At 44.3% G+C, this 23338-nt stretch overlaps 1 protein-coding gene and 1 long non-coding RNA gene across 10 annotated transcripts in view; one reads left to right on the forward strand and one right to left on the reverse strand.

Annotated features, from left to right (window-relative positions):
- Positions 1-23338, reverse strand: part of RAD51B (RAD51 paralog B) — a 452264-nt gene that overhangs the window by 14870 nt on the left and 414056 nt on the right. For 2 of the 9 annotated variants that reach the window (XM_085582079.1, XM_085582077.1), the window contains one exon: positions 1-22544. This exon is cut by the window's left edge and continues 14870 nt beyond it. In XM_085582079.1, coding sequence (XP_085438205.1) covers positions 22519-22544 — 26 coding nt within the window. In that variant the 3' untranslated portion in view covers positions 1-22518. The remainder of the gene's footprint in view (positions 22545-23338) is intronic. The other 7 variants (XR_014956031.1, XR_014956026.1, XR_014956032.1 and 4 more) reach the window with 7 other exon arrangements.
- The window catches only part of LOC146767336 (uncharacterized), a 130497-nt gene continuing 122173 nt past the window's right edge, over positions 15015-23338 (forward strand). The window contains exon 1 of the long non-coding RNA XR_014956034.1: positions 15015-15147. This is a non-coding gene — a long non-coding RNA (uncharacterized LOC146767336). The remainder of the gene's footprint in view (positions 15148-23338) is intronic.

Consider the following 23338-nt stretch of genomic DNA (forward strand, 5'->3'; position numbering starts at 1 on the left):
CCACTTCTAAAGCCAAGTTTTGGAGATATTCAAGTTTTGTGGGAGGAAAAATCTGGTCCCCAGGATAAGGGAAACACTGAAAAGGATTTCTGGCTGTACCACCTTACTGTTCACTTGACTGGTGAGCCCAATGTTTTCTTATTGCAACATTGAATTGATTTGTTAATTACTTTTTGGGTTATCCAGAGCCTTGGACAGGTTTTCCTTTACTTAAAAAAAAAAAAAAAAATCCATACAATTCCTCTACAGCACTGACTAGCTAAGCTGAGAGATGCTCTTGTGAACTGGTGGTTGCCCTAAGGGAGACAGGGCTAGAGTCAGGCTTTGCTCTACAAAGTAGAGGGGACCAGTCTGAAAAAAGGATCAAATAATACCCAACTCCACAAAGCACTTTGGAATCATGTTGTGGTTTTGATTTGGTTTGTAACTCTTCATGTAAGCCAAACTTACAGAGAAACTTTAGAAAGATCTGCCAAGTGTTAAAAGAAAACATCTTAAAACAAAAGGGTACTCAAGTTCAAATTGGATCAAACTCTTGTTTCGTTCTAGGAATCATTGTAATTAGGGAAGGAAAAAAAAAAAAACAACAAAAACCCACTGTGACAGTACTTTGCAAAATCCCAGAAGTAACAGAAAATACCTGCTAATATGTTGTGTAAAAAGCAGTTTTATTTTCAGATAACTACAAGAAGATCTGAACACAGCTAGTAGCTGGTGGGTAGATCTGTAACCTTCTGTGAATGGTAACCACATTAACTGCACTTAGAGTAACTGCAGAGCTCCAGACCAGAGCTGAGGTACCCCTAACACCCTATCTATACTTTATTTCAAGTGCAAGTGATGCTTGGCTGGGGTTTGGCCTTGGCAGCTCCACATCAGAGGTGCAAATCTGCTTGGGTGCACTGCTTTGCATTTAGCAGTTTGGAAGGCACCAAAAGTGATTACAGCTGCCTGGTCTGCATGTGTGTAAGCTGCACACAGGCTGTGTTTTTGATGAGAGTATATGTCTTGTTAAGATAGGCTTAAACTGAAAGTGTGTGGAGAAAATGAGCTCAAGAAGGTTCCCAGTCATGTTTCTGCAACTTGGCTGTTTGAAACAGCAGCTTGTGATGCTGAACGTAAATAAATTGCTAAATGAAATATCCTTGATTGAACTGGATACCTAAGATAGGAAGAAATGCCCAAAAGCCTCTGATGTTGCACCATTTTTCAGAAGCAGCAGGGTCACGCCTGCTTGTCATAGACTGATTGGCACAAAACAAGATCAAGTTGTTGGTGTGGGTGACCTATGTGGAGCATGTGGCACCTGCCATGACCACGTGGCTGCACAGACCTCACCCAGACCCACAGTATCTCCTGCAAGTCAGATCTTTGCTCCACTTGTCTCCACACCAGGAGAGATCTCCTTTCCCTGCAGTGCCCTTCTCTGCTTGCAGCTGGGACCCAAAGAGGCAGTGCTGGTGGTGGGATTCAAACCAGACTTTCCCGGTCCCTGTGTGTTCCTGTCCTGCCTCATGCTCCTTCAGAAACTGTTAATCATCCTGAACTACTTACTGGTTTTGTGATCTTAAACAGGGCTTGAACTCAGCTTTCTAGAGGTGAAAGCACAATGTCTTACTGTAACTCATTTTGCCAGCCAATCCTATCCTGAACCCAACAATATTTTAATCTCAAAATCCAACCTCAAAACCCACAGCATTTTCAGTTACTGTATTTCATCACCACACAGCTGAAAACAACTCTTTTTTTTTTAACCACCCTTGTTTTTCTAAAGTGAATCACAAACCATGGAGCTTAACAGACAAAAAAGACCCAGAGACAAATCCTCTCTCCTCATCCTTGTGTTTATAAGGAATAATGTATTTAGAGTAAGAAAGTATTTATCTACGTTCACATATAACAGAGTTAGAAGATTCATCCACCCCATGGCTAAGCCAGATAGTTCATTTTAAAGAAGCCAAAAAACATTGTTGCCTACAAAATACTTGTGGTGGTATACCTATTAGTCAGTAATTTTTTAATTTGCCCATGGATGTTCTTACCTTTTCCCTGGAAGTTAACTTCACACTCTTCTAGATTTGGTCCTGCTAAGTGGTCTGCTGTTCATTTTACTGCCGTTCTTGGCTGTGCCTTCTTGAATCACATCAAGGAATAATTAACAATAACACAACTCTGGTTCTCAGTGGATTTCCCCATCAGAAAAATGTTGACCATCAGAGTGCTCAGTGCAGCACCCATTAATAGTGTATAGCCCTTCCAGGGAAATCTGGTCTGTTTTAGTCACTTCAGTTAATTGGTGAGAAAACTGGGACATCTGAATTTATGCTCTCATAGAACTGCTACAGGATAGCCAAGGGAGAAACCCGGATCTTCAGGCTGTCATTCCAAAGCAATAGCCACCTTTCTTCCCATGGTGTTTACACTTATGGAGAGTAAATGGGCATTTCACAACCTGAGGAGGTGTTTACAGTTCCCAGCCTCTGCTTACAGATGTGCTGGGATAATGGCTCCTGGTATGTGTTTGGTACTTGTGCTGATGAAGGGGCTGGAAGGAAACCCTCAGTCCTGGAAGCCTGGTCTCATTGAGCAGGTTTTACTGACACCCAAGGAAACCTGACCTATTCCAGATTTAAAAACATTTATCCAGCAGCAGAAGCCTGGCCCTCGAGACCAACTGATGCTTAGGTAAAACACGAGCATAAGTGCAGATGTGTCAGAACTATATAAAAATTCGGTCAGAGAAGAGTTGGAAAAAATTCCAGGTGGTCAGCAGTGAGGTGAGGTGAGGCCAGTACAGGCTGGTCCTTGCATCAGGCATTGCCCAAAGCTGGTATCAGTAGTATCTTGTGCCTGGGGCTACCGTGGTGAGGCCAGCCTTGAACTTTCCCACTGTCCCTCTCCGGGGGGGGGGGGTCTCTCGAGGGTAGGACACGTACAGCACAGGACAAGTGTTGCAATCAAGCTCTCAATGGGAGCCGATTACCCTCAGCCATGTCTGGGAGGGAGGGAGGGAGGGACGAACTTTGTGTCTTGATCAATGGCGTACATCTTTCTATATGGGGGTTTGCAAAATTAGACTTCATAAACCTCCCCCAGCCCATTCCCTGAAAGCTACACCCACATTTTTCTCATGGATGACTCATTGTTAAAACAAGATATTTCTTCAGCTGGAGTTTTTCTACACTATGAATTAGAAACAGCTGAACATCTGCCCTGACATCAGGCTTCTCAGGTGATGGGAAGAGCACGCCTCAGTATGCCAGCATATATGACTTTGCACACAAGTGTATACTTTATATAATTTTGAGTTTCTCTTTTGCCCTTTCCACTTCTTTTCCTTTCAGTTTCTTTTATTCGTTGCATTTGGTTTTGATTTTTCTTTTTTTTTAAATTATGCCTTTCCACCTCTGTTCTACGTGTGTAGATTGCAGAGCCACAAACACTTGCCTTCTTCATTCCATGAGATAGTACAGAGAGAAATATAAAATTACCTCATCCATTCCTTCATGGATAAACAGAAAAAGATGATGGAGTTCTTTCATATGATACAAGAAAAGAGAGTTAAAACAAATCAGTTTAAATTAAACAAAGGAAAACATTAGATGAAATAACAGGAAAAGCATCCTCAATCTGTCAGATTGAAGAATAATTTGTTTCTCAAGGGCAGTGACTGAACTGGACATGATTTTTTTGGGAGTGACAATTCTTCTCTGTCCCTAGAGTGAGGTGTGTCTTCATCACTTTGATGTGTGCAACTCTGAAATCAGCAACATGGGAAACCACGGGGGCAGAGATGTCAGAAATGGTAAGAGGTTTCCTGAGGTGATAAAAAGGCCACCTGGGAGGTGGTTGTGAAGGAAAATTCCAATGCCTGTGTACAATATTTGGAAGAAATAAACAAAGAAGCTTGATGTTAAGATGCATTCACATGTGAAGATTGCTTGCCTTTAGGTTATCCCCCACTGGAGGAGTCTCCGTAGATGTGAGACTTTTGGACCCTTTTCAAAAATTGCACTTAAGATGAAGGCTATGGAAGTGGGAAAAAAAACAAAAAACCCTAACATACATGCTTAGGCACATGTCCTGCAAGGAAATCCAAAGAGGCTGGGAAAGTGGTAAAGGTCAGGAGACTTGCTCTGAGGAGCAACCCCACAGCCCAGCAGCTGTTTGGCCTGGAGGAGCACAGGCACCTGCCTTGCGACACGACCCTGGCACGGAGCAGGGATCCATGGATCCGCTCACCCCCTGCCACTGCTGTCCCACGGCTGCTGGCTGTCCTGGGGGCAAGGGAAGGGCGGGCACTCCACCACATCCCGACCCCAACTGCCCAGCAATCCTGTTCTTGTGCATGCACCATGGTGGAGAAACAGCCTTAATAAGCTGGCTGGCTGGGAGTGCTTTGGCTGTGGGCTGTGCAGGGCAGGAGCAGCCCTTCTTCACCTCCTGATCAGCTGCAAACAACCAAACAACCGCTGAGGGCAATTAACAACTCGACAGGCTGAACAGGTAGGGCGAGCATGGTGGCAGAGCAAGTTCCCCTCACACTCCACTACCCACAGTACTGCAGCTGAAGTCTCTACTTGAATCAGAGTGTGTTAGGTGTGGTACACGAGTTATGCTTGAAAAGTTTAATGAATTCAAGGGTACAGCCTCAACTAGCAGCTAAGAGCTATAAATGAGCCTTGGGGCAAGCCAAGCCAACTTTCGCTCAAGTTGATAGAGGTACAGTCTTTTGGCTTCAGTGGGAACAGATGAGGTCCCTCATAGCCAGCCAAGGAGAGATTAACCTAATGATGTAATGGTGCTTGTAACTGCCTGCTCAGCCTTAATTCTGCTCTGACATTGTGAGCATGTATCACAGCACAGTCTGTAATTACTTGATCACATACTACTTGTTCTGTGAGACGCCCGCCCATTTGAGGTGCAGGGCGGGAGGTAAGGGCAGAAAGGTTCTCTCCAGCCCCTGTGACATTGTCCCATATCCTACAGCACTGCTCTACAACAGGCTTCCTGCAGGGTCTTGGGCAAGAAAAGGCTGTAACATGAATGTGGCAGGGACTGAGTTATGGTTTTGCCGGTGTCATAAGCCTGACTTTTTCTAAATAGAGGAACTTGGATTTTCATTCTTATTGAGCTCTGAGCGTAGCTTTATGCTATGGGTAATTAACAGCAATAGTGGCTTTAGGTCTAAACTGTCTATACAGCCTGTCCAGATTCTGCAGGAGGTTTGAAAATCCCTTGGCTGAGGCATGGAGGCACACCTACCTTCTGGCAAGAGTAGACAGCATTGCTGTTGGCATCTGTACCACTTAAAACCAAAGGTTTTATCTCCCTGATCTGACACCACAAGCTCACTCTGCTTCTGAACATCTTTCCAATCTCACCATCTACTTCTTTTAATATGTTCCAGAGGCTCTGCTGGCCTGGCTTCCAGCATCCCCATAACTGATAGCTAAAGGGTTGGCTGAAGATCCTTGTGCCCACTGACAAATGAGAGTGAATGGAATAAATGGAGAAAGGATATGGAAGGAAATCCTGAAGCAGTGAAAATGGAAGACAAGAACTTAGTGAGTGATCTTAGAAGGAAAAAGACACGTGTGACCTTGGTAATGTCAGGAAGCACAAGGAGAGATGCAGGGGAGAAAGGAGCTGCAAAGAATCTAAAGGGTCATAAGGAAAAAGAACATCCAGAGCAGAAAGAAAGGTCAGGGCATCAGAATAAACAAGGAGAGAAAACAGATGAAAGTAAACAAAACAGAGAAAACAAAGAAAATAGCTCAATCTGGAGGCAAAAACAGGAAGACCATACAATACAGCGCTAGCAAGCAAGCCTGTGGATGAGTTTCCCCTACCCTGCTTCATGTCTAGACCCCAGAGGCTCACCCTTGTGGGACCCTGGCATTGTCCTGCAGGGACTGATCAAGAAGGGGCAAAGTGTGATGGCCACCTGGTGCTACAGACAAGCCACTGTCCCTGCTCCTGGTGGGGCTCCCTGGCCTTTCTGGCATTCCCTTCTCACCCCAGCAGCCCTTAATTCAGTGCACTTTCACTGCTGTTCATATCATCAGGCATTGCAACTCAGTCACCTGTTGACTGGGGTCTCTCTGTAGGAGACACTGTAAACACACACACTGAGGGGCAACATGCTGGCTTGGTGCTGAGACCCCCTGAAAGACTAATACTTTGAGATATAAAAGAAACAAATGTAAAACCCCCAAATTTTGTCTCCTGAAAGCGTGTCTGGGCTACAAAATGTTACAAGAGCATCTTCCTCTTCAGTGAATCTTCTTTACGCCTGAGTTTTACCTAATGCAGGATGGAGTAATCCTCCTGATGTCACTGGGCTGATGCCAGTGTAAAAGTGGCGTGTGTGCCTGGTGAAATAGGTCAGAGCTGGGTACTAGGAGGCACAGCTGCTGAGTTCACTGATAAAAAGGAGCTTCTGCAGCCAAGCCACACTCGTCTCCAGGCATGGCTTGGGGCCGGGGGCTGGCCTGGTTTCCTCTAGCACCCCTTTCCATCCAAACAAGCATTTTCTACATGTCTTTGGCAGAAAAATACCAGTTTTGTTGAGGTTTCACATTTCCTATGGGTAAAAGCAAGATAAAGAACTATGCTCCTGGTGCTGTAAGGACTGCATAATTTTTTTTTAGTTTGTTGAATGGAATAAAGCAGCTAAGGTAGAAGTTGTGACCACTGATCAGCTGCTTGATTTCACACCCTATTTTTTGTACTGAAGTGCAAGAGATTATTATTATTCTAATCCCATGTGGGTACTTGACTTCTTACAAAAGCTTTCCATCAAGAGATGCGAAATGAAGTGTTATCCTTGGAGCCATATTAATGCCCAAGCTGGGCCTACTCTGCCATTACACAGAGCGTAATTCTGTGTAGTCAGAATCTGTGCTGCTGGTGTCGAGCATATTGCTTTGGGATTTCTGGGGTCATGTAAGCTGCTAATAAACAACACATGTCTTTCCTATGGATGGACCCCTTCACTTCACACAACAGTACCAGTGCAATCCACCCCACACCCATCACACCTAATCTTTCATTGGAAGCAAATATTGAGAAAAATCCCCAACTCACGAACCATGAAATAAGGAAGAAAGAAAAGTGACGTTCATCCAAGGAACTTGGCAGAGCCCTGCGTGCCCCATGCGAGGAACTGGGCAGCTGACTTCCAGCATCCCAGGTGATGTAATGTTGGTTTAAGGGCGTACACGCCTCTGTGTGCTAATGAACAGAGCAGGCTGAGGCAAGTAACTGCACAGACAGCTCTGGAAGCCGCTAGCAAGAAATGCACCTTGGTGTGTGTGTGAAGTGGCCACCACACGCTCCCCGTGCCCTTTGATGCCGGGAAAAAATGCTCTGCTTTCCGAACCAAAGGCGCTCGGTTTTGCCTGTGGGCTATGCGGAAATTTGAGAAGGTGGAAGCAAGAAGCAACTTGTTCTGTCAGGGAGGAAAAGCAGTCTGCAGCTATTTACACTGCACACTGCAGCTTTTAAACGATGTGGCCGGAGTGCCTGCAATGGTTAAAGCCCAACTTTCTTTCCGCAGGGCTGCTCTTGCCCTGCTGTGCTGCCCACCAGCAGCTGGCTTTTGCCCCACTCGTTGCAGCAGGCTGATAGGAGGTGGTTTGGATCCGGCGGTTCTGGTCTGAGATCCCGCTGTCGTTTTTTGTCTTGCAAGGCGCTGTGCTTTTGTTCCAGCGGTCTGTGCATGCATGACGAGGGAAACTGTTTCCTGTTTGTGTGTCTGTGACGGACGTAACAGCCACTTTTACTGCACGTGAGGCATTGGGGCTTTTTGTTCCTTCTTTCTCCAACACCTTCTGGGTAATGTTTTCCGCATTTGGTCTCAACCCACAGTCCTCTTCTGAGAAAACTTAAGAGAGTCACCCCAGCTATATTTCCATGGGTGGGCGTTTGTGTTTATACACACACACACATATATGTGTTAAAAATATCCTGCTTAATTCAGGTACTATTAGAATATTCCATTATCTGGCAATAATCTAGTTGAGGCAAGCAGCAGTTTAAGCAGTGTAAAATGGTGTAAACCTTCTCTTTGTATTCTGTCGGAAGGAATTTTATCTCTTTCATGCAGCTCTGGTGGTCTAAGGGGAGCCAGCCGAAGGAGTTCCCTGATGAGAGCCGCAGTGGGAGGGTGCTGCTCCCAGCCTGGTGCCCCTTCAGCTGCAGGGCTGCTGCCGCCTGCAGCTGGGGCAGATGCTGGCCCAGCCCCAGAGAGAACACTGGCTATCGATTACTGCTCCTGCAGACAAATTTACATATAAAAGCCGAACGTGAGAGATAACTAACAGATAAGCCTGCCATTTTCCAGGTGCTGGAAAACCTGACTGCCTTCTTTTTACAAATGCGGCTTTAAGTACTATTCACCTCGGGGTGTGGATGAGTTTATCTTGGTTGGGAATCCACGGAAATGACTTTTAACCCCTAGCATTGTAATAGGTTGCCCAATGCATCCACATAAACACGATGCACACTTATAGTGTAATGATCCCTGGGGTTTATTAAATACCATAACAAGGCCTTTCGGAAGGCAGCCAGATAGCCTGTTCCTCCCAGCTATATTATTAAGAAAGGCCAAACTCTTGCAACAAAATGCTTTAAAGGTGTGTTGTTTTTATTTTGTTGGGTTTTTTTTTTTTGTTTTATTTTTGTTTTGTTTTTAACTGACCTTGAATTATTTAGCATGGTCTCTAAGGGATTATTGTTTCATGTCCCTTTTCAGCATTTGAGATCCAAAGAATCCCATGAAATAGTCCCTGCAGGAAGCAGCCAGTTAACCCTTCTGTGTTTCCATCAGTGACCTGCAGCTCTGGAGCGCTTCTTCCCTTCTCAAGCCCCAGAACATTGCAGGCAGTAGCAGACTTCAAGTGCAGGACTGAGCTGAAAAATGATTATGTATAAATAAATATGGCAAGGTCCTGCAAAATTTAAGAATATGAAATCAACAGCAGGCCAGGCAAATTTAATTGAAGGTCACAGAGATTAACTCTAGAAAGCAGTACACCTGAATAAAAAAAAAATATTACAAGTTTTATGAAGGTACAAAATAGTATATATGACTTACGGTGTGTTAGCAAAGCTAGGGTTGAACCAATATACAGTAAAAAAAAAAAAAAGAAGTAATAACTTCTGGTTGTCAATAAAGAAAAGATTCTGCAGTTTATTACATGGCTTGTCTGTGTTGGTGCTGCAGGGCTAGAAGAAATAAAAAGTAATAAAATCCGACTTTGTCTCTAATACCAGCAGATCCAATGCTAAATATGCAAAGGCACAACTCTGTTTTGAAAGATTGTACCATTTTCCCATGGCTTTTCTCAGAGAAGATAACACACTCAGAATGAGGTGCAGAACTGTTACTGAAAACAGTTCCCTTTTCAGAATATTTGGGGAGATCGGTGTATTGCTAAGCAGAAGTGGGAGAAAGATAGCTAGTCATGTAACCCTTCCCCAGGCCATGAACACGCTGTACCCAGCACTGTGCCTGCCACGGATGTGGCATGTCCCAGGGGAGCGCTGGGGCCTAGGAACCCACATGCCTGTCCTGTCCTCCCACAGGCTGTCAGCTGCCATGGCCACGCTGCCTGGGTCAGGCACTGCATGCCAGGGAAAACATGTGGGTGCCTCCAGCCCCAGGGGTTGGCAGGCACTGTGGTGGGATGGGGATCCTGAATGGTGGACTGGCATTCCTTGTGTTTGATCAGGGAATAAAGCTCCTGGGCTTCAGATTCACCCCAGCTGGGAGGTTTTGTTGGCTTCTGGGAGGTGCTCTTTACAGGAGAAGGCAGCTCAGCAGCCATGGCACAGCAGGGCATTCCCGATGGCCAGGCTCCCCCTTTCCTGCCCACCTGGCAGGGGCACGGGGCCCCATCCCAGCCGCCCTGCTGGAATGCAGCGAGGACATACCTGCTCGGTTTGGGTAAACCACCAAGCTGCAAAGATTTTAAAAACTTACCCAGTTTGGCTAAGCCTTTGTAGATTAGCAAAACGGGCTGGAGAATTACCAGAAGTTGCTGCCCGTCATCGTGTCTGGTGCTTCCTGCTGGGGTCAGGAACACCAGCTGCCCTGCCCTGCTCACAGGAATATCAGCAGTTTCACTTCCACACCCACGGCAAAACACCAGTAAGCAGCAACAAACAGTAACAGTTTAAAAAAAGAAAAAAAAGAAGAAAAAAAAAAAAAAAAAGAGACATAAGTGTTTCATAATTCAGAAAAGATTTACCAGCAGAGGCTACGGGTGACAGAAAATGAACAGGCCCTGATGGGCATTCAGTGTGAAAGGAACCTGTAGCCTGATATACCTGGGTATGGTTGGTAATGGTGTAGACCAGGAACATGCCAAGGTTTGGAGGGGACAGGAGGACTGCTCATGTTTCCTTACAAACCCCTGGAGGGTCCAGCCTGACCTCTGGCAGATTTTCAGACCTGCCTGACCTCCCTTGCTGAGCCACAGCCCTGTCCTGCACACTCCTGGGGTTCACAGCTTTGAGCCTCCTGCTGCCCCCCTCCCACAAGCCCCGTGGAGCCTGGAGACAGCAGTGTGGCACATTGGGCAGCAGTGTGGCACAGTGGGGAGCAGTGTGGCACAGTGGGGAGCAGTGTGGCACAGCAGACAGCAGTGTGGCACAGCAGACAGCAGCGTGGCACAGCGGGCAGCAGCGTGGCACAGCAGACAGCAGTGTGGCACAGTGGGCAGCAGCGTGGCACAGCAGACAGCAGCGTGGCACAGCAGACAGCAGTGTGGCACAGTGGGCAGCAGCGTGGCACAGCAGACAGCAGCGTGGCACAGCAGACAGCAGTGTGGCACAGCAGACAGCAGCGTGGCACAGCAGGCAGCAGCGTGGCACAGCAGACAGCATTGTGGCACAGTGGGCAGCAGCGTGGCACAGCAGACAGCAGCGTGGCACAGCAGACAGCAGTGTGGCACAGTGGGGAGCAGTGTGGCACAGCGGGCAGCAGTGTGGCACAGCAGACAGCAGTGTGGCACAGCAGACAGCAGTGTGGCACAGTGGGGAGCAGTGTGGCACAGCAGGCAGCAGCGTGGCACAGCAGGCACCAGTGTGGCACAGCAGACAGCATTGTGGCACAGCAGACAGCAGTGTGGCACAGTGGGGAGCAGTGTGGCACAGCAGACAGCATTGTGGCACAGCAGACAGCAGTGTGGCATAGCAGGCAGCAGTGTGGCACAGCAGACAGCATTGTGGCACAGCAGGCAGCAGTGTGGCATACCAGGCAGCAGTGTGGCACAGCAGGCAGCAGTGTGGCATAACAGGCAGCAGTGTGGCACAGCAGACAGCATTGTGGCACAGCAGCTGGTGCCTGAGGGATGGGCATAGCCTGGGGCATGCACATCCCATGGTGCCACACTTGGATCTGCCTCTCAAGAGTGACCAACATCTGATGCGAGTCCCAGCAATGATAGGAAGCTGGGTGCTTGAGGCAGGGGTCAGCCATGGTTTGACTTCACTCTCATCTGTGTATTTCTGCATCAGGGTTGACTGCTGTCAGCCTTTTCCCATCCATACAAACCCTGTACATACACAAAGTCTTATTAAGAAAGGATTGGTCTGAATATTGACACATGTTTTGGGGGAGGGAAACCTTCATTTAGCTGAACTCCTTCATCCACCTCTAGTGCCTCCTCTGCCCAAAAGAAAAGGCTGTTCTCATTCACTTCTTTCACTGCAGTTAATTAGTAAGTCTGAGCTGGCCTGTCCTCTGGAGCTGGTAGTGCCTTTAATCTCTCTGTTGCTAGGGCATGCTGACATGCACCACTGGTACCAGTTCCAGCGTGATGTGGGGGATTGTGGAAAGAAAGGGAAAAGGGCTGATCAAACAAAATCTGATTAAAAAAAAAAAGAATTGGAAAAAAAGGAGCTCTTTTTGATGAGGCTGAGAAGTTTACAACGAGGGAGAGCACACGGTGAATGATAAGGCCTAAAGGAGCTCATTAAATTGAGGCAAGCTGAGCAGAGTTATCTTACTTCACTCTCTTTCTCCTGACACCCCCACGATGGGGAATTCTTTTATTGAAGTGGGGGCAGGAACGATCATTTCCTTGCAAAATGTTTGATAGAAATCAATGTATAATTGTTTTCCTAGAATTTTTTTTTTTTTAATTAATGCTTTAAACATCTGTAAAGCAAACTGGAGCCTCAACAAAGGGCACTGCTTGAGAGAAGTGTAGGCTCCAAGTGAAAGAGGTCCCACAGCCCATTATTGTTTCCTTCTCTCAGCTCATCCAGCCTTCTGAGAAATAACAAGATAGAAGTTAAGTAATACACATGGACCTCAGGGATATCAGACATCAAGTATGAATGTAAATGTGAAATGTTTGCCTTGGAAGTAGTTTTGCTTACTTAATTTGATCTGCCTTTACAAAACCAGAGCAAGCACGTGATTTGAGAAGATTCATGTGTAGAAACAAAGTGCTGCCTAGCTAAACCTTACACGGTTATTTCCTTGGGATCTCTGGGAAGTGTCTTTCCTCTGGCTGTGGCCTGTGCTGGCTGCCCCAGGAGCAAAGAATCCCACCACAGCATGTCTCAGTCAGTGCAGATAAATTGAAGAGCTCCAGAATGCAGGAGGCTGCAGGCTCATAGGGAACCTTCCTAGGTCTGTGCTCAGCAGAGCAAACCAGGGTAGGGCTGGCAATAGTGGGAGAGTGAAGTGATGGACAGTGCATTCTTTCTTTTCATCTGAAAATTAGTCAGATTGCTAACCAGAGCTCCATTTTGAAAGTCTGAATAAATGATGGACCACAAAACTGAAGTGAGCACCTGCTCCATGCAGCTTTTTACTCACAGAATAATGAGATGAGCACTCACTTTCTTGTGGGGACAGAAAGGGGTGGTGTGACTGCAGCTGTGCCAGCCAGAGAAGCTCTGGGCACTGGGGTGGGACAGCAGTGGCAAACGGCATGTTGTCTCTGCAAAACTCCACCAGACCTAGCAAAAATTTTTAGGGATTTTTGATGGCTTTACTTCATCCTTTCTTTCATGGACCCTAAAGGAGGCTTTGAAAAACCACCTCACAGTTCTTATTAAAAAGCAATCCCTTATTGTAAAGAAATAATTTAGCCTCCCTCACCTAGAGGTCTTTCTCCCTACCTTTGTACTTCCCTCTGGCCAAGAATTCCACTCCTGCTATGCAGGTGATGACATGGACTGCTGACTTGTACTGGAAAGTTAGCTATTTCCAAAGACAAGAACAGCCTTTAAACGTGCAAATATGTTTCTATTAATCTCTCCTCCTACTTTCAAGAGTTTCCCCTCCCCTCCAGCTATAGGAGCACATAGAGAGCCTTGCTGCATTGGAAAGTGATGGATTTTACACATGGCAGTTCAGCCTTAATAAAGCTTTCCTGGCTTAATCTCCTTCAGGTATCAGCCCATCCTTCTTCTGCAGACTGTTTTAAGACAATCCTTTTGTTTCCCCCCCGAGGGATTTCTTCTTAAGGGGAATCTGGTGTTCCACATCTAGCACATCCCCCACTTTCTTTTCCCCATTTTTCAGTCTTTTTATCTCAATTTTTTCAGCAGAACTGTACCCAAAAGTATGATGAGACATGGTGGAGTGGGATGTCAGTGTTATGCCTTACTTTGCCAGGCTGGCCCATGTTAGCAGACAGGCTGATTTTGCTAATATGGTCTGAATTAGTAAATGTATTCCTCACATAAACACAGGTTTACCTAATGGGACATACTGGTAAGGAAAAACTTTTTAAGGACCTTTCATTAACCCTGGTGTCATATGTGAGTATGGCCACACAAATTTCCATGCTGGTCCTTCATTCACCCCACACATCTCCACTCATTTGGGGTCTCATGCAGAGCAGGCAAATGCAAGTGCAAAGAGGCTTTGTTTGCTCACTAGATTTGTAAAATAGAAATGGAAAGACAGGCCATTGTAGTCTTCTGTGGGTCTCATCCATTGCCCTATAGCACTGTCTGGTTTAATTCACGTTGTACTAACTTTGTACCTGGTGTTAACAGTGGTAACATGTACAGGACAGTGGAAAACTTGTCTGTTGTTTGAGTTACTTAATGCTTACCTTTGTCAGCTTGACTGTTGTCTTCTGTCCCTTCTTTCCAAGCATGGTGTTTTTTTACTTGTTTCTTGAAAAGTAGTCTCCAGCAATTCTTTATAAGAACTGGAATTGTTGCTGTCATGCTCTCTTGCATTTTAGATGTGATACATTAAGTGCCTCTGTGTATCAGGGTCTTTACACAAGAGTCACAAATGATATTTAGATATTGACATGAAGAAGAAGTAAGACAAGTCAAAACAAGATGCAACAAATCCAACAAGATCCAACAAAGAACAACAAATCCACACCAGTAAGCACATGGGATATTGTGCTAATGGTGCAAGTTGTCCAGGCTGAGAAGAAGAGGCAATTTTCTCTCATGGAAAGTTGTCATTATAAGATTGGATAAGAACTCTTTTAGAAGACGGCAACACAGCCCTTATGGTTCTCTCCTTCTAGTGTTAACCTGTAACAAACCACAAATATTGTGCAAGTTTCTTTATACTGCAGTTTATCAGCAGGCTGTTCTGTTACTTGATTTATGATCAAGGTTGCTTTGGTTTAACAGCAATTGGTAGTAGAGAACATGTCCTGCAGTAGGGTCTGGTTGGTGCCTGTGGTCTGAGGCAGAACTACAACCCATGCAAGGCTGTCTTCTCCTCTCTGGCAACTGGCTGACACTGCAAAACACCAGGAACCCTAAAAACAAAAGCAGCATAATGGGAAGGAAGGCGACTCACAGTTAGGCAAGGGGCCAGCTTTCTCTGCTTTTTCCTCTGAGTCTCCACTTGTGGAAGTCCCTGTTTGCATGGCCTTGCTATCAACTGATGTTTTAGCTGTTCATTTGTGGTGAATCATAACCGAAGGGAACTGAAGCACTATCTGAAATTCGCTTCCTCTTGGGCAACAGAAGGACCAGCTGAACTCCTTCCCCTTTTGGCTGCTCAGGCTGCTCTTTTGTCAGAGCACCGATATATCAGTGCAACGCTACTTTATGTACAGAATTGGTGGTACTGCTTCAGCTTCCTTGAGCGGGGACCTTTTGAGTGTCTTTACTGGTGAGAAGAATATGTGACAGTGGAAGGTAAGTTAGAGCTTCTGTGCAGGCATGACTTCAGAGCCATTACATTACCAGTGAATTCTTAGTTTTTCATACGTATGAAAATAAAAACATATTCCCCTCTCCATCAGCTTAGTCTGTTCTGCCCTCAAGCTTGACAGGCCAGCTGAGAGAAGCCAGCAAAAAAAAGTACCCAAATGAGAAAATATTATTTTCTTATGAGCAGCTGAGATGAAACTAAAGAATACTTCTGGCTTTAAACACTTCCAGCATTTGGGACTATGTAAAATTCTGACCTGGATTAAAAATTATTTTTATTTACACTTAACAGTTATGGTAAGGTCAGGAAGTTAAATAATATTTGACTAGCAGAGACTGAATGTTCCCAGGTAGAGCTTAACAATTGGTACGAGATGGAAACAAAGATCAGACTTCTGGTCTTTCCTAGACCAAGAAAACCAGTAGTGATTCCATTAAAACCATTTTCTCAGTAACTAAAGGCATGTAATTTTGGACCCTGGACAAGGGAGAAGCTCTGGTTATGTAAAAAGCAGCTTGCAGAGAACAGTAACAAGCATCAGCTATCCATAGGAGATATAACAACAGATCCACTTTGAGAAATCATCAACTCTGCTTTGATCTCAGCCTTGAGGAAATGAGCATACAGAAGCTGGGCTAGATATATGGCAACAAAATCACAAAGGTCACGCAGCAAAATTGGAGTCAATTAGCAAGAGACTTTAAATGACAATTTTCCCATTACTACTTCAGCAGCAAGAGGAAGATGTAGGTGACCAAAAGCATGCTGCCCATTGGGGAAGAAAGGCTCCAGACAGTTCCTGGCTGGTGTGCCAGCATGCTTCATGCCCTTTTTGCATTTGTTATCACTTCAGACAAATATTGCAATCAATGTCAATGACAGAGGGCGGTGAGATCACAAAATTATAATGAAGGCTAGATCAAAAATTCCTTCAGATAGTGCTAAAGTTGGTTGGGCCAGATGAATTTCATCCTTGGGTAATTGCTACAGCCAGTTAGTTATTTAACCACAAAAGCTCTAAGTGTAACCTCGCCCAGCTCCTGGGATGCTTTACGGAGCCCAGAGATCATACTTGGAAGCCTGGAAAAGTGCAGACGTAGTTCCGGTCTTTAAAAGGGAAAAAAGGAGGAGCCAGGGATTACAGATTGTTCAGTTTGACTTCAATTCCCGGAAAAATACTGGAACAAACAATCAAACTTTGGTAAGCACCTAAAACAAAACAAAGAGATGAATAATGGCCAGCACAGATTTGTCAAAAACAAATTGTGTAAAACAGGTCAAATTTCCTTTCATGACAGAATAAAGAACCCTCATTGATAAGGGACAAGCAATAGTATTGCTATATTTTGCTGGTTCGGTAAGGCTTTTGTCACAGTGTAACATGATACTCCAAAGCAAATTTAATTAAGGGAGTCTATGATAGACGGAGCTGGTCTGGGATGATGGAATGCTGATTGGAAAACTGCTTGAAGAAGAGACTTATTAGCTATACTTTTAAAAGGGAATGATGGATCAAGAAGAATTGGTGGGAATCTATACTGGTTTAGTCTGATTTAAGGGGATTATGAACAGCTTGGACAATGGAATAGAAAATATTACATTCTTGGCTACCACAAATCTGGAAGGGTACTATGGGTAATCTGAAATATAAGGCTACATAAAAAAAATATTTAGACAAATAGCCTTAAAAATAGGATTCATTTCAGTAAGGACAGTTCTCAGTTTCTATGCTTGAGCATTACCAAGAAAAATTAATTCAATTTATATAGGACAGTGAATTTTTGAGTAAGTAGCAGCACTGCATAAAAAGATCTGAGAGATATTCCAGGTCACAATCCAAATCTGAGTTAATTGCTAATGTAAAAAGGACAAGTGCTTTACTAGGCCTTGAAAAACACAGCGAGGAGGGAAGGATGAACAAGTTGACTTTCTTAAGTCTAGAGAAGACTGGGGCAAGATAGGGTTACTGCTGCCAGATACATGAAAAGTGGCTGGAAAGAAAAGGGGAATAAATTGTTCACCATATAGATGATGGATAGGACAAGTAATGAGCTTAAACTACAGAAAAGGAGATTGGAGTTGGATGTTAGAAGATGGAAAGCAGTAAGGGTAATTACATACAGAAGTATCTGAGGAGGGTGTGGAATCACCATCCTGCTTTTAGGAAGAGGTTAGACAAGCACTTGCCAAGTGTGACATAAATATAACGATCCTGCCTTGGGACATGAGTCTGGATTGAGTGATTTTCTGAGATTCCTCCCAGCCGTATGAATCTCTGATTCTCTCCTGGCTGCTGGAGGAAGCAAGGCTGATGCTGTAGAGCATTGCAAGTACTCCATGTTTGTGGTTTGCAGTGATCTCATTTGTGAGTGAGAACAAAGAGCAGGAGATACATGTGCTACTTTCTGGTTCAGAGAAAAAAGGCTGAAGTGACAGGTGAAGTCACCAAAGACTCAGATGTCCTTGGATTGTGAAAATATAGTCCTGTAGTCCTCTCATTTAAATGTCTCTGGTTCCCACATGGTGATGATATGTGAAACTAACCTTGATTGATCGGTACAAAACCGTGTGTAAAGCCAAAGTAAAGCTGAAACTTTGTCACTCTGTTCCTAGGATTGCATGCTACTGCAGCCTCCTATAGAGCCAAGCAGAGTAGCCTGTCCTTTATATAATTCAGGACTTTTGTTTCCATTTTGGTTGGAACCAGAGGCCAGTTCAGCCTGCAGCCCTGGCAGCAGTGACACAGTCTGGCACTTGGAGCCCTAAAGCTTCCACAATGTCAGATGCTGGGGAACAGAAGTGTGAGAAACTGGTTTTTTACCTGTAGTCCCTGTGGGCCATTAGGGACAGAGCTTGATAAAGATTATTTTATCAAGCACTTATAGAAGTTTGTGTTTCTCTAGGAACTCCATGGAAGATAAATGGAAAAGGATACAAGCAGGAAGGACAGAAATATTATTTCTTTTTCCAGTTTCCAAAGACAGTTTTACAAACACAAGTATATAAATAGCAAAAAAAAAAAAAAAAAAAAAAAAAGCAGCTTATTTTAAAGAGGTGGTTAACCCAAAGTCCCTTGAAAAAATAGCAGAGAGCAAACACTGAAGTCTTTTAACTCTGTGTCATAATTTATAGCAGGTTTCCAATTGTGAAATCTCTCCGTGATGTGGGACAGATGTTATGGTGAGGAAAATAAAACAGACAACGGGATGGGAAACGCAGAGAAGATGAAATGACACTGTTTTGTAATCCTTATGAGAAACTTCTATATGGCTTTCCAAAATACTGTGCTGGTGAGCAATTAGGAAATAGATGAGCTATATAAACTAGAGCCACTAGAGGTCTGTAACTATTCCCAGGCAGTTTCCACAGAAACTGTCAGTCTCAAGGGCAGCTTTGGGAGGGGACTATTCTGCTCACCATCTTCTAAATGATCCTTTTAATAATCTGTCCAGACCTATTTGTGAAAGAAATGGACAAAAATGGAGGTTTTCCAGTGCTCGTTCTGGTTCCTATGGCAGTAGATCAAAGGCAATAACAATACCGATTTAATTAATTCAGGAGAAGGAATTCCCACTTGCAGTGGTCTTAACCCAGCAGTGGAGGAAAGCTGTCAATCATAAGGGCAAAGGTGCTGAAACTGGCATGGATTTGTCGTTTGGTTTGTTTTTTTCCCTTCACACTAAGCAGTTCAGGAGGGGAGTAAAACAGTAAATGTCACCTGAGCTTCAGCAAAAGTAGGGGTTCACATATAATCAGTTTAACATGTATATAAACATAACAATTTATAACTGTGCCTGAACCATCCAGCTATAGGACATATGGACAATAACTAGGCCTGTCAAAAGAAACCTCTCTGAAGGAATTGTATTTCCTTGTCCAGGTTAAGTTTGGAGAACATCCCTATCAGCCTCACTCCAAGTGCCCATCTTCACACCAAAGACCAGCAGCATTCTTAAAGGCAGCAAAACCTGACAAAAAAAAAAGTTGGGGAGGAAACTCACCTCCACCTTCCAGCTTGGTGTAAATCATAGGAGCAGAGGGGATTAAATTATTAGAAAGAACCAAGAATTACTGATTTAGCCAAAGAAGAGTGAAGGCAAAAATCCTTGCACAGAGCTAACATCAAAAAATGAAGGAAGGCCTTTTGGGAGACTGAGCAGGGAGCTGGCCACTTGGACTTTCTAGAATGCCTTAAAGATAAGAAGGAAAGATGAGAGAGGAAGTTTGTTGATTTTACTTGTGCTAGAAATGACTACGATAGTAATCTGATGCAAATCTACAATGGGAGATTTTAAGGAGGCCAGCTGAGAATGGAAAAGTAGAAGAACGACTACTTTCCCATCAACAATATATTGTCTGAGTGAGAATAATATATGAGAAAGAACCATACAGGAAGGAAAATATTGTAGAATTCTGCTGATGTTAAATGAATTTATTTCTTTGAATAATATCTTCAAAACCACATTTTTCTTAAACAGAGGTTCTAAAATAAAATTTTACTCATTGCTGTGACAAAGCTCCTGTTGCCTATTCCTTTAAACAACTGCAGAATATCAAAGATGAAGTCAGTTCAAAAATATGTTATCCCTTTGCCCCGTATGCCCTCACTTTCCTTTCTATATGCAGCTCATCTAACCTGGCCTGAGTTTCTTTCTCAACATGCGGGAAGTGACCCACATGACCCTTTGTGTGATTTCTGAAGTACTGAGCAACAGACAGCAGTGAGACAGCACCAGAGCCCTGCTGCAGCTGATTTTAGACAAAAATCAGTCGAACCCCGTGCCTAGTGTGTAGTTTGGTTCAAAGTGTCAAATACTTCAAGGGTTGAATTTGTCTAACTAAAATTGCAATGAGGACATTTTTGCCTTGGGCAAAACAGGGATAGGGGCTCATACCCAACTAGGGCAATCTAGTGATTTGTCTACCACTCTTTCAAACAGTCATTAATTAGAAAAAATCAGATAAATAAAGACTCAGATCCAATGGCTTGGTCTGATGAAGATACCTTAATACTTTTCACAGAAGTCACCTGCACAAAATTATTTTAAAATTGTTTCCTATCTGCAGCCTGTTTCATCTTTGAACTCCAGCTGACATCATCCCAATGGCTTTAAAGGTCAAAGCTTTAGGGGTCTGACATACAAGAGAGGATCTTTACAACATCTTACAGCCAGTCTTGTGGCTTTACTTGGAATCCTGCATGTGATTCCCAGCACTACACACAGTAAACATTCATTCAGACACACCATCTGTGCCCACACTGGGGCTCTCACCAACCCATATGTGTGTGTGTGTGGTTTCTCATCATGTGTGCTTTCACTGAGAGAGTAAAGTGAGGAAGAATGGGCCTTTCCATTTCTAGGAAGGCACTGAACAATCATGTTGTATATGAATCTGTAAAAAGGAAGTGCTCCCATTTGGAGGAGAATTTAGGTGCTGAGAAGAGAATGACCTTTTCTTGCTGGCACAATTTAATTTATCTACTTACTGGATATTGCCCATTAAACCACTTGCAGCATGGCCAAGGTTAGGCTATATATAAGGCCTATTTGCACTCCGTTATGACACTTGGTTGAAAAACCCTTCACACCTTTAGACTTTTTTTTTTCAGGCTTATCAGGTATTGTATGTTACCTTGGGACCTCTCAAGGTCTTTTGCAGAGTTCAGTCCCTTTGGTAAAATATTAGCAAAGCTTTCTCCTACCTATGGGATCAGATTCCAGAAGTGGTCAGTCTGGTCTTCCATGAAGCACTCTCCTGTGCTGCAGGGGCTGGCAGCAGACATGTCAGGGATCATAATAGACTCAGTGGATCGCACAGAGCCAGTGTGCATGAGAGGACAGCACAAAAGCTGCCATCAGGTAGGACCCATGTGCTGTAACAAAGGGAAATGGGGCAAGTCTCAGGCTCAAGGCATTTCCAGAAGGAGGTGAGGTGATGCCTGCTGGTGGCATTGCTTTTGATACAGGAGGTCTTAAAATTACTTATTTGAAAAGTGTCATTTTTGATATTTTATAGCCAGCAGGTTCTTTTGGCACTGAGGAGCCTCATCGTTGCACTTTACATGTTATTAACATTTGCCATTACAGTTCTAGGGAGAGTCCTTGGGCTATTTGCTTCATAGCTGGAGTTTGGAGCCAAAATACTTACTGTAACCTGAGATTTAAAGGTTTTGCATGTTATTAAGAAAGCAAGATGCAGCCTGCCCTCTTCCCCATCCTTTCTTCAGGGTGGCTAAAGTATTGCAAATACAACACATGTATACTGCATTTTAGCTGACTTCACAAAAACCAATCTACAATAGTGTAATTTTTATGTCAGTAACACATGTGAAAAGAATGTATGAAGTCCATGAAAGTATGTAAAGATTCATGCTACTTCTGTGTTTAATGATAGTGAGATATGAGGCTGCCATATCACACTGAGGTGTGCAAAGTTCTGGCTCTCTGAGCCAGCCTTTAAGAAGAAGGCTGGAAAGCATTTGCCTCCTCTGTGCCATTTGTGTTGTCAGGAATGTGCTAAAACCAAATTCCTATATACTGGTAGTGACGACTGGAGTAGGCCCAGTCTCCGCAGGAGTAAGATGAAGGCATTCTGCTTTTTGTGGTCCCTGATAATGTGGAAGTCTGTTGTGGATGCTTTGGATTTTTCTCAGGGACATAATTGGGAAGAGCCAGCTGATACCTACATGTGAACTTCCCTGTACAATATAACATTGGGAATGCTTTCTATTTACCTTCAATTTGAATTTTCTGGGGGGAGGGAGGGGGGAAGAATAAAAGGTCCTGATATAATTTTATTTTTAATGTGTAAGTGCAATGTTTCAAGTATTTTTTCCTGTGAGATTAACCCTCAAATACAGAGTTATTCAGCTTAGAATATATTTTCTTGAAATCAGTGCTTGTCCTCTGCCCTTACCTGTCCTTTCGTCCTTTGTAACCCCAGAAAATGAAGTCTGGTACATTCCTGAAGACTGCTCCAAAATACACATCCAGCAATTACCAACTTCTGCCTCAGCTGCATTAATGAACCCCTTTAAACCACCAGTGCAATGCAGTAGGTGCTTATGAGAATGCTATTCAGCCATGGTCTGTGCTCCAGATACCAGGTTGGTCATGAAGCAGGCAAGTTTCCAAAGCTGGGATGGTTTTCCTGTTGCCACTTTCCATGCCAGCTGTCTCAAGGAGTTGTTATAAAAGGTGCTAACCAGGTGCTTGAGAACAGGATTCTCATGTCCTTCCCTTTACCATGCTCTGGACATTGCTCCCAGGGAGGAAAATGCTATTGGAGTATTAGGTCATCCCAGTGCTTCCTGTTTCCTTGGCTGATTCTCCTGTAGCTTGCTGTGCTGATTCTCAGGTCCCAGAGACTGGGGTTACGGCTGTGTACAAAATAAAGGCGGAGAAATGAGTGGCTGCATCACAAAAGCGCATGACTGGACATTTTGTTTTGCAAGGCTGGTGAGACAATATGAATCATACTGTTCCTCCCACACAGAAATCCCCTTCTGCTATAGTTATGCCTTGCATACCTAATAGCTTAGTAACTTCTCTGCAAAGCTGGGGAAAACTGTATCTTCCAAGTGGCCAAATGCCACCCTCCTCAGCTTTGGTCTAATACTGACATCTCAGATATTGACACTGTGATTATCGTAAGAAGTGCCAGTGGAAAATGACTGGATGCAAAAAGGGCAATTACCCCTCCCTTAGATATCCAAGAATAACTGGAATGTCCTTTAATATTTTGGTTACTCCACATGCTTACTTGTGAACCTTGCTGGGAGAATGGCAGCAGCATAACAAAAGCAGAAGTGTTTGTGGGATTATTCAAATCCCCCTGCTGCTCCTTATGAGCTTGTTTGATCAGAAGGGCTCAGCACAGCTCCACTGTGGCTCAAGCCTGACATTCACATCTACCTTTGCAGGTGAGTGAAGGCTTTCTGAAGGAGCCCAGGTGCTGGGATGCTCAGAGTCCTCATGTCCCTGGAGTCCAAGGCAAAATGAGCACCATTTTGTTTACTGCCTGGTGGAGGCTTTCCACAGTCCACATGCCATTGGTCACATGTGGAACCCTGCCATGGGCCATCACTTTGGGCAAATGCCTGGCAGGGAACATGAAGTGGAACTGAGGAGAAGTTAGTGGTATCAGATTGGTGGGCAGCCAGGAGATGCCAGC

This window comes from Lonchura striata, chromosome 5, assembly GCF_050655825.1.
Source record: "Lonchura striata isolate lonStrDom1 chromosome 5, ASM5065582v1, whole genome shotgun sequence".
Classification (NCBI taxonomy): domain Eukaryota; kingdom Metazoa; phylum Chordata; class Aves; order Passeriformes; family Estrildidae; genus Lonchura; species Lonchura striata.